Source organism: Ranitomeya variabilis, chromosome 5, assembly GCF_051348905.1.
Source record: "Ranitomeya variabilis isolate aRanVar5 chromosome 5, aRanVar5.hap1, whole genome shotgun sequence".
NCBI lineage: Eukaryota > Metazoa > Chordata > Amphibia > Anura > Dendrobatidae > Ranitomeya > Ranitomeya variabilis.
Genome location: NC_135236.1, coordinates 332618592 through 332630838, shown reverse-complemented (window position 1 = coordinate 332630838; position 12247 = coordinate 332618592). Strand labels below are relative to the sequence as shown.

The 12247-nt window shown below is 42.4% G+C and overlaps 1 protein-coding gene across 1 annotated transcript in view; it reads left to right on the top strand.

The window, feature by feature from the left end:
* Positions 1-12247, top strand: part of FBXL13 (F-box and leucine rich repeat protein 13) — a 377146-nt gene that overhangs the window by 105946 nt on the left and 258953 nt on the right. Inside the window, exon 7 of the mRNA XM_077264721.1 lies at positions 11691-11795. Within this exon, the coding sequence (XP_077120836.1) occupies positions 11691-11795 (105 nt within the window). The remainder of the gene's footprint in view (positions 1-11690; positions 11796-12247) is intronic.

The following is a 12247-nucleotide window of genomic DNA, read 5'->3' as shown; positions in this document are numbered from 1 at the left end:
GGTCCCTGAACACACAAGCATACAAACTCCTCGCCGGAGGTGCCAGCATTCTAGGGGCTTATTTCAGCCGGGTCCCTGAACTCACTCATACAAGACCACACTGGCGCAAAGTACATAAATGAAAGCAATACTAGCGCATTGCCGTGCGGCCATGCGAGCCTTAAATAGTAGCAGCACGTACAGGACCTTCAAAGAAGGACCAATGAGAGGCTGCCACAGAGCGTGAGCACCTACAGGACCTTAGCTGCAGTGTCTGATCATGTGACCCTCGATCTCCCCTGAGAGATCTTACTCTGGGCATGCTCAGAACGAGAAAAGCAGGACTTAGTCCCAGAAGCGTCCGCTCGCTGCTGCCCAGCACTGACTTCAATGGCAGAAGCAGGAAAAGCAGCAGCAACTCTCCGTACAGAGTCAGACTAAGCGAGACGCTGGGACCGACGCCTCCACTGCGGCAGGAGAAGAATGGGAGACCGCAGCGGAGATGGCCCGAGATTCCCCCTGTGCAAAGACGGGAACTCGACCCCTAACAAAAATGTTATTTATTAACTATTTTGTTTGACATAACTCTCTGATATAAGGGCATAGAAATTGAAAGTCTAAAATTGTGTAATTTTCAAAATTTTCAATATTTTCACAAATAAATACATGTCATACTGAATAAATTTTACCACAATTATGAAGTACACTCTCGTAAAAACAATCTCACAAACCGTGTGATCAGTTGACGCATTATAGAGTTATTACCTTATAAAGTGACACTGGCCAGTTTTAAAAAATGTGGCCTGGTCATTAAGGTCAAATTTAATATGAGTTATTAGATACAGTGGTCGCGGTGAATATGGAACAGCAGTAAAATACTCATTACCGCCCGACATGACAAGTTCTGCTGCACATTAAAGCTCTTGTGGAATTGAAGCTGCCAAATTTTGAGTACTTTCCATTCTAGCCTTTCCTGATGAATGTTTTACAGCCTGAGCTATCGGGTTTCTTAATGTAGACATAATAAAAGTTTCATTGTTTTAGAAGATTTCAAGCACCATTTTTTATAGTTAAAGCTTTATGCTTAAAGGAATATAATTTGCTCCTCAATTTTACTAGACAACATACATAGACACATTTAAATGCTCTCTGCTTTTCTGTGCAATGAACACATCCAGAATCACCTCACGTACAGAAGGGGGCGGCGCTAGTTTTCTGCTCCGTCCAAAGCGCCATCATTAAGGCAGACACGCACCCTAAAAAAACTTGCATGGGCAAAAAGTTAACATAAACTGTGTAGCATGTCCGACATGAAGTCAAATCACGTAACTGGTGTAAAACAGCCCCTATTTGAATGGACTGTATTGCAAGGTGGAAGGGGCAAAACAAAAAATGTCCGCATTTAAAACTGCCTTTGGGTACACCAGTCTTCAATCAGTTACTTGCCTCATTTTTAATACGATTGTGCACCAGAATATCCTTTAAATTAGTAGCGTGTCTGCACAAAACCTAAGGGCCACTTACTACAATGTCAGCCAAATCAGATGTTTGTCCATAGGACCATATTTAAAGCTGAAAATATATATTTTGCCCACTTCTCTACTATTTTTATCTGACTCATCACTACTGGTTGGGAAGTTCTGCAGCTGGTTATTAACCCTGTCCAGGACTATGTCCAAAAAAGGTCTCGGATACCCTCTTTCCATGAACCTTTGATATAATTCTGAAGATTGTTCTCTAAATCTACCTGGATTACTGTTGACCCCTTGAGTCTGAAAAACTAAAAAAACTGGCTGTAAGGCAAAGATCTCTTCACATATTGGGGGTGGGCACTGCAGTAATGTAATAAAGAATTTGTTGAGGAGGGTTTACGGTATACCTCCGTATGTAGACCGCCTTGCTCTACCCATAACCTCACATCCAAAAATTCTAGACATTCTCCCCCCAAACTTGGAAGTGAACAAAATCAGAGAACGCATCCTGGGATCCATCGCACACCATGAAAATGTCATCCACATACCTGATATAAAGTCTAATGTATTTTAGGAAGGGATTGTTCAAGGTGTAGACACATATCTCTCCTCAAACATAGCCAAAAATAGATTAGCGAAAGTACATGCCACTGGAGTCCCCATCGCAGTCCCTACTTATTGTACATACAATGTGTCCATAAATTTAAAAGCATGTTTCAAAATGAAATTAATACCTTCACAGATAAAATTCATGAAATCAACACTTTTTTTCTTTGCCAACTATCACTGCCCTCACTGCATCAACCCCCTCTCCCTGTGGTACCCTGGTATAGAGGCTCTCTACGTCTATAGAGACCAGGGAGCATCCATGTTGCCAGGAAAAATCTTGTAGGGAATGCAAAAAATCATTTGTATCCTTCACATTAGTCCATGAGCCGGGCCAGATATCGGTACCACCCGGAGTGACTAATTTTCTTTGGTATTTTTAGGTAGATGCATGTCTGTAGTTTATTTTTTGATATGATAGCCCTTACATATACGTAGCTTATTAACCCCTTCAGCCCTAGGCCTATTTGTACCCAAGTGCCTAAGCCAATCTGACCTGTGCCACTTCATGGGCTAATAACTTTGGAACGCTTTCACCTATCCAAGCCATTCTGAGATTGTTTTCTCGTGACATATTGTACTTCACGTCAGTGCTAAATGGGAGTCAATATATTTTACCTTTCTATATAAAAAAATGCTAAATATTCGGAAATTTTGGAAAAATCGGCAATTTTTTAACTTTGAAATTCTCTGCTTTTTACAAAAATACTGATACCCCCCATAATAGTTATTAATTTACACTCCCCACATGTTTACTTCATATTGGCATCATTTTGAAAATGAAACCTTATTGTTTTACGACGTAATAGGGCTTATAGTTTTATGCGCAATTTTTCACATTTACAGCAAAACCCACTTTTCAAAGGACCAAGTCACTTCTGAAGTCACTTTAAGGGGCTTACATAACAGAAACCACCCATAAATTACCCCATTTTGCAAACTACACCCCTCAAGCTGTTCAAAACTCATTTTTAAAAACTGTTAACCCTTTAGGTGTTCCACAGGAATTTTAGCAGAATGAAGGCGAAATTTCAAAATTTCATTTTTTTTCCAGATATTACATTGTAATCCAATTTTACCTGCAACCTAGCAAGGGTTAACGGCAAACCCAAACTTGGTTACCCTAATTCTGCAGTTTATAGAAACACCCCACATGTACTCGTAAACTAAAGTATGGGCACACAGCACAGCTCAACACGGAAGGAGCGCTATGTGGTTTTTGGGTGGCGGATTCACTGGAAGAAATCTAGGGGGCCATGTCACATTTGAAGGCTGCCTGAGGTACACCCACAGTGGAAACCCCAAAAAGTGACCCTATTTTGGAAACTACACCCCCAAGGAATCTTTTAGGGGGTATAGTGACCACTTTGACCCAACCAGTGTTTCACAGTAGTTGGAAACACTTGGTTGAGAAAATGGAAAAAGTGCATTTTTTACATGAAGGTGTCATTTTAGGCTCATTTTTTTATTTTTAAGAGGTGTACCAGCAAAAAATGCACCCCACTATTTGTTCACCAATCTCTCCCGAACACAACAACACCCGATATGTTGTCGTACACTGCAGTATTGGGGAACGGCAGGCCTCGGAAGGGAAGGAGCGCCAAATGACTTTTGGAGTGCAAATTTTACTGGAAGAAATCTAGGGGGCTATGTCACATTTGAAGACACCCTGAGGTGCCCCAACACACGCACACACACTGACACATACACGTTCTGTGCTGAACAGGACTCTCCGGTCTTCTCTGCAGAGCTCCTATCTCCCTCTGCTTGCATGGAAAAACTTCCTTCCATGGCTAGAAGAAAACCATGCAAGGGACCTTCACCATCTGGATGAAACACTGAAGAACATCACAAACTTTCGCATCAGTGTGTCGCAGGGATCCTTCGAAAAGCTCTTGGATAATGAATCTTGCACACTTACCCTGAAGCTCTTTCAAGTTTATCTTGAGACCCTCAGAAATGAACAACTCTCAGCATTCTGGATGTCATACTTGGACATGGTCGAGACCATGCTGGCCCTGGTTCGAGCTTCAAGAGAAGGCAACTGGATGCTTCACCTAGGAGCAATCCGACAGATGATACCATGGTGTTTTGCCTATGACAAGGTCAACTATGCCCGATACCTAACCTATTACTATGCCACAATGTCTCGGCTGCCCATAGAACACCCAGAGGTCCATGAATACTTCATGCAAGGTGGCTTTTCGGTCCAGATCGGTAGCAAGAATCCTTTTGGACGAATTCCTGTGGACCAGACCATTGAAGAGACAATCAACAAAGACACCCAGACACCAGGGGGCACAAAAGGCTTCAGCCTCAAAGTTGGAGCTGTTTCCAGGTTCTACCTGACATCAGAGTACCGCAGTATGTACTTGAGGCAGCTGAGGGCCCTGGTAGGCCAACAATATACTGACTTCAGCCATTCAGACCTACAGGTGTCTAGGATTAGAAGAGATGAAGCCGATGTCCAATCTTTCGTTCAACTGCTGGAGACAGGTTGGGTGAACCCCTTCAACAAAGAGCATAATGGTGAACTTATCAGTTTGTCAACAGCGACTGTAGCACCACCAGATGTAGCCAAAGACCTTCAAGGGGCATACAGTATAGGAGAGGATGCATATCAAACATTCAAGGATGAGCGTTTGGGTACCGATAAGCCAACTACATTGTTTCATGACAAGATGACGAAGAACAAACTTAAAACGTTCTCTAACATCCAAATGAAGACACGCAGACAAGGTCTTGGCAAGGAGGTAATTTTGAAGGCTGACAGAAACCTATTTGGCCAGATGATACTTGTAGCTGAGAACAGAAAGCTACAAATGAGTGATGTCTTGACTCATCCCCTGGGTCCATTGCCATGGGCACTTGCCAATGGTGATGGGTCTATCCGCAAGACCAACAAGGCTGCCCTCGCAAGGGAGTTGGAGAGGAATGCTCGTCCTGCAGAAGTGATCCCCAAGCCCTCTGCAACCATCATTGATGGGATGAGCCTGGTTCAGAAACTGAAGGGAAACAATGCAACATTTGGCCAGCTAGCAGGCACAGCAATGAGTCGCGCTATCCATGAGGGTGCTAAGAGCAAGCGCATTGATATTGTCTTTGACGTCTACAAGGAGACATCCATCAAAGATACAGAAAGAGTCAACAGATATGAAGGCACAGGGATCCATTTCAAGAACATTCAACATGGGCACAACATCCAGCAGTGGAAAAAGCTTCTAAGTAGTTCCTCCAACAAGGCAAGTCTCATAAAGTTTCTGGTAGAAGAATGGAAGGCGAAACACCACAGGGAGAAGCTTGAGGAGAAGGAGCTGTATGTCACATGTGAGCAGCTCTGCTTTAAGATCACCAAAGAACAGTGGGAAGAGGCTGCTGACCTTAAGTCAAATCAAGAAGAAGCAGACACACGCCTCCTTCTCCATGCTCTTCATGCAGCAGAATCTGGTTACAAGTCGGTCATCATCACTTCGGAGGATACTGATGTCATGGTCCTGTGTCTGGGCATGTGCCACAAAATCCCATCCCACCTGTTCCAGAAATGCGGTACACAGAACCGGACAAGATTCCTGGATATCACCACTCTGAGCCGAACATTGGGAGGCAGCGTATGTGATTCATTGATTGGTATGCATGCATTTACAGGCTGTGACACCGTCAGTGCATTCGCTGGCCGTGGGAAGATGACGACACTCAAGCAGTTGAAGATGAACAAGACATACCAGGATGCCTTTCAGGAAGTTGGTCGTTCATGGGAAGTGTCTACCGAACTTTTTGAGAAGTTACAGGAAATCACCTGCCACATGTACCTGCCAACTACCCAAACAACTGAGGTAAACAGGCTCCGTTATCAGCTGTTCTGTGCCAGACGTGGAGTGGTAGAGTCAAGTCAACTCCCTCCTTGCCAGGACTGCCTTTTCATGCATGCACTGCGTGCAAACTACCAGGCTGCGATCTGGAGGAGAAGTCTGCAGAGCCAGCCATGGGTTGCAAACCCAACAGACTGCGGTTGGATGATAGATAACGACGGAAAGCTTGTTGTCAAGTGGATGCAAGGGGCACCAGCACCAGAAGCTATTATACAGCTACTGTCCTGCAAGTGTGTGCGGTCATGTGAACTTCCTCAGTGTACTTGCCTCAGCAATGGCCTGAAGTGCACAGACATGTGCAGATTACAGACATGCCAGAACAAGGGTACTGAAGACGAGCCAGTAGAACAACAGTCAGATTCAGAGTCCGATGTTGAAGATATTATGGAGTAACATATATATATATATATATATATATATATATATATATATATATATATATATATATATATATATATATATATATATATGCACATGACATGTTCAGTGTGTATTTACATAACTTGGATTAAATTTTGTTACAAATACTACATCTAGTCACTCCGGGTGGTACCGATATCGTCATATTTGGTTCTTGGCTCATGCTAAAATTCCTGTGGAACACCTAAAGGGTTAACAGTTTTTAAAAATGAGTTTTGAACAGCTTGAGGGGTGTAGTTTGCAAAATGGGGTAATTTATGGGTGGTTTCTGTTATGTAAGCCCCTTAAAGTGACTTCAGAAGTGACTTGGTCCTTTGAAAAGTGGGTTTTGCTGTAAATGTGAAAAATTGCGCATAAAACTATAAGCCCTATTACGTCGTAAAACAATAAGGTTTCATTTTCAAAATGATGCCAATATGAAGTAAACATGTGGGGAGTGTAAATTAATAACTATTATGGGGGGTATCAGTATTTTTGTAAAAAGCAGAGAATTTCAAAGTTAAAAAATTGCCGATTTTTCCAAAATTTCCGAATATTTAGCATTTTTTTATATAGAAAGGTAAAATATATTGACTCCCATTTAGCACTGACGTGAAGTACAATATGTCACGAGAAAACAATCTCAGAATGGCTTGGATAGGTGAAAGCGTTCCAAAGTTATTAGCCCATGAAGTGGCACAGGTCAGATTGGCTTAGGCACTTGGGTACAAATAGGCCTAGGGCTGAAGGGGTTAATAAGCTACGTATATGTAAGGGCTATCATATCAAAAAATAAACTACAGACATGCATCTACCTAAAAATACCAAAGAGAATTAGTCACTCCGCTTGGTACCGATATCGTCAAATTTGGTTCTTGGCTCATGGACTACATAGGAAGAAATGCATTTAAGTAAAGGACGAAGTAGCCAATTCATGTACTGGGCTCAATGACCCTATCCCAGACACGATCTGACGACCTGGGGGGGATGTGAAGGACTTATGTGTTTTTGGTATACAGTACCAATATGGTTTTCGGGGGAACTCTGGCAATAATTTCTCTGCTTTCCTTCTGGGGAGAACTCCTACTTCTTGTTTTCTGAGGAAAGTGCGCAATTCTGTCTTATACCTATTTGTTGGATCCTGTAATAATTTTTGATAGGTAGTTTCATCCGACAATTATCTATGTGCCTCCAGAAGGTATTGTTCTTTTGATAATAGCACTATATTTCCGCCTTTGTCGGCTGCTCTTATAAAGGTATCTTCCCAACTCTTTATTTAAAATAATGCTTGGCGTTCCAAAATAGTAAGGATAGAGGGCAATTTAGGATAAATTATAGCCTCCATGTCCCTTATGAGCTGTTCCTCAAAGAGATCAATGACATTACATGGAGAAATGGGGGCATATAGGTGGATTTGACCCCTCTCAGAAAAGGTTCTACTTTTGTCTGGTGTGATTGTGCGTCACCCCCCTGAGGGCACAGTGAGACTACACAAAATGGCCACATCCTCCCTAACATTTGATAAGGAGCCCTCATCCAGACCCTCAACCACAAAGCCTAATGGGCTTATGCGACATGGACTAATGTTCTGCTGCTTCACATTTGGGTTGGCACCCGAAACCTTGGTGACGGATTCAGTCGGCATTGTGCTGACACGGCCAGGTGTGCACCACACAGGTGCTGATCATTCTGTGCTTGTAGCTGTTATTAAAAGCCTGGGAACCTTTTGGAGTATTGTCCCTTTTCCCAGATTATTAACATCAGCCCCCAGCCGTGAAAACTACGGGGAACCCCACGCCGTTTTGTACATTTTTTATTTATTAACAAGTACAGTAAAATACACGCAAAAGATAACCTTATTTCATAGCCTCCAAGTGTTACAGCAGCTGGAAAGTAAACTTAAAATGTCCCTCAGAGTTTCCCATGAGGTTTTCGGGCCTCGCAGCTGCCAGGAGACTCTGTGACTGTTACCTCTGGTTACATGAAAGGTTACCTGAGTTCAAGCCACTGGGCCTCATAATGGATCTAGTGTCGGACTGTTGAATGCTGAAGCACCGAGTGCTGGACTCGCACGTGTTCATTAGTCTGGCACTGGCACTTGCAATGTAAAAAAGACAGCTGCTATGAACTTAGGTGACCTTACTGTTTTTGTTAATAAATAAAAAAAAAATAAAAAAAACGTATGGGGTTCCCCCACAATTTTGATAATCAGCAGAGGGAAAGCCGATGGCTAGGGGCTGATGTTAATATTGTGGGAAGGAAACAATATCCATAAAGGTTCCTAAGCTATGAAGATCAGCTCACAGCTGTTTGCTTAGCCTTTACTGGCTATTATAGGGGAGACCAATAATAATAACCATCAAATGCTCAATGGACAGCTGCAGGCGGATATTAGTAGCCTAGGAAATGGCCATGGAGATTGGCCCCTTCCCAGACTAAAACATCATCCCTCAGCCACCCCAGAAATGACACATCCATAATCTGGTGCTTAGCCTCGCTCTTCCCACTTGCACTGTGGCAGTGGCAAGTGGGGTAATAAGGCTGGGGTTGATATCAGCATTGTATTGTCAGCTGACATCAAGCCCAGGGGTTAGTAATGGAGAGGCATCTATAAGACACCCGCATTACTAACCCCATAGTAAGTTTTGAAATAAATACATAGTAAGCATAAAATCCTTTATTTTAAATAAATATACTGATTGCTTTTTTGTTTTTATTTCCCTCTCCTGTCCGACGTGAAGATAATCCTCCAATGCCCATGTCCTCTGTGAAAGATAAAAAATAATAAACAACCATATCCCTCAACTGTCCAATGAGCAGAAAATTCAGTTCATGTTGAACACTGGCAGGATGCGAGCGATCAGTCTGCCATCCAGCAGAGACACTGAGCTGCGTGTCATAGTGCAGCATCAGTTTGTCACAGTGACGTGAAAAAGGTGAGCTGAGTTCATAGTTGATGAACTCCATTCACCTCACTGACATCACTGCCAGGGTGAGAACTGTCTTATGCCAGCATTCAGCAGACCATCTAGATGTAGCAGATCTCTAGGCCTGTCGCGGGATTATCTTCTCGTCAGACAGGTGAGGGATATGGTTGATTATTATTTTTGGTCTTGTACAGGAGACATGGGCATCAGAGGGTTATCTTTGCGTCAGACAGGTGAGGGATATGCTTTATTATTTTCTGTCTTTTAAAGGGGACATGAGCTTCAGTGGATTAAGCGTAAAGGTGAGTATAACTTTGCTTTTTTTAGATCAAAAGATGTCAGTGTCTTTATTTCAATTAAAAGACTATTCAGAATGTGTATTTTTTACAATATGATTATGGCGGCGTCTTATAGACGCCTCTCGATTGCTAACCTATGTGTTTGATGCCAGTTGACATTACAAAGCTAACATCAACCCCACAACTATTACCCCACTTGTCACCACACCAGGGCATGTTGGAAGAGCGAGGCTCAGCACCATATTTGACGCATCTTATGGATGTGCCATTTCTGGGGTGACTGAGGTTTGCCATTTTTTGACTGGGAGAGGGCCGATATCCATGACCCCTTCCCAGTCTGAGAATACCAGCCCCCAGCTGTCTTTTTTAGCTTGGCTGATTGTCAAAAATGAGGGGGATCCCACGCCATTTTTAAAAATATTTATTTAAATAATGGGACCGTGGGACCCCTCTGTTATTGGTATCCAGTCATGGTAAAACTGACAGCTGGGGGTTTCAGCCTGCAGCTGTCGGTTTTGCCTGTGCTGGTTATCAAAAATTGAGGGACCGCACGACAATTTTTTAAATTTATTTATTGTACAGGCACCGGCTGATGAATACGCTCATCAGCCTTGCCTGCTCTCACTCTTGTCAGTGACAGCAGGTGTATGCTGATGAAAGTAGTACTCTCATCAGCCAGCGCCTGTGTGTCATGTCGGACGCTGTTCACACCAGGGCGTTCGACAGACAGCGGTAATTCCACTTTTGTCCACTATGTGCTCAGTGGCGTCGGCTAGTTTTTATCTAGCTGATCCGGGGTTAATTTAGCTGGTGCTCGGATTGGAAGCTGGGCCACGCCCACTGCCTTTAAATAGTTCTTCTGAACATTGGGCGTCGCCGATTATAGCTTCTGTCTAGTGCGTGGTTATCTCGGTCTGGAGTGGTGAGCCAGGAGTTGGAGTATCATTGCTGGTGGTGTATTTCCCTTTGTCTTATTTACTCCTTCCTATATTTGTATTTATTTTGCCCTGCGCATTATAGTGTATTCCTGAGTGACTGCGGCGTGGTGTATATTTTCCGTTATCCTTGTCTGTGCTAACTGTGGGTATTGGTGTATTATCTTTTCACTGGGTGGTGGGCGGTGGTTTCAGCCTAGGGTTGAAACAGGAGACAGGGTGAGGGTCGAGGCCTAGACATGCACACCATCAGTGTAAACTCTAGGTAGAGGGTCAGTCAGGATTTCCCTAGTCTGAGGGAAATTGCAGGGGCCCGGGTTATTAGCTCTTGCCCACCTAGTCTTCCCGTGACACTGTGACCAGCAGTAACTTCTGGCTCACACGCTGTCATCTAACAGCATGGGAACAACAGCGCTCTGACCAGCGGTAACTATCTTACCACCAATCAGAGCTGCCGGTCACCACACAGGCTGGCGACCGGTTGATATAGCGTTTTTTGAATACCCTATTTATTATATTGATGACTGGACCACACAATACAAGCTCTTTTTACCCTTTTGCTTTCGTGTCTCCCCTATTTCCTCATAGATTGTAAGCTTGCGAGCAGGGCCCTTACTCATTTTGGCATCTGTTGAGTTATGTGTTATTCTGTAATGTCTTTATTGTCTGTACAAGTCCCAGCTGTAATGTAAAGTGCTGCAGAAAATAATGGCACTATAGAAATAAATAAATAGTATTATAGAGACAACAGACTTCCTGTTTCTACATAGAACAGAGAAAATAGGAGAATTAGTTGGGTAGAAAGGCAAAATGAGCAATTGTAAGTACACAGTGCTATATAATATGATGACTGCAATATATTAATAGGATAACAACGTTGATGGGAGAGCTACTTAAAACAAATATAATAAAGGCACAAGATGCAAGTGTCATGCTAGTATCTGTCCCTCATGCAGCAAAGTCTACATAGGTTAGACTTATGATCCCTAGACATCTCCACAACTGACAAAATGAAAAGCCAGAAAGTTTAGGATTTTTACTACTACATATAATTATAGTGCCACAGTAGCTAGATAAATGTTCTTTGTTCTACATTAATATCAAGCCTGTTTTTTTTTTTTTTTTGGACATCCAATTTTTACTAATATATAGTTCTTATGAGTACATTATTTCTACTTTAACAATGACATTTTATATTTACAAGCGTTTGGAAAGAGGCGACATGGATGATTTGGGAAATGCAAGTTCTTCTGCTATGAGAGAAGGTGAAGATGATATTTCTCAACTACCACAGAGGGCTGTTCTTAAGGTACACATACTTTTTTTATTCTGTTCTGTTTCTAAAATTTCCATTGAAAAAAATCTGAGGATGTAATTTATATTGTTTTGCATGTAACAGGCTGCTTATTTGTGCCTCCACAGAAACGTATTTTTGCTCACAGTTCTATGGAAAACATATCGCACACAGGTAGCACACACATCAACGTGAATCAATGTGTTATTTCTCATTAATATTTTTCCACATGAATCATCGGCCTGTGTAAAAAAAGATAATAGCATGTACTGGTTTCATCTATTTTTATTTGGATAAGAATTGCCTATATGGGTGCCCCCTCTCCCCCCCAAAAAAAACAAATGCAATACAGACTGGATTTGTATGGGATCCATTTTTAGCAGTTCCATTTAAATTATTAATATAGAAAGCATTATCTAGCCTTGAAGTGATTTTCATATTATTGATGTGTCAAAATGAATTCCATT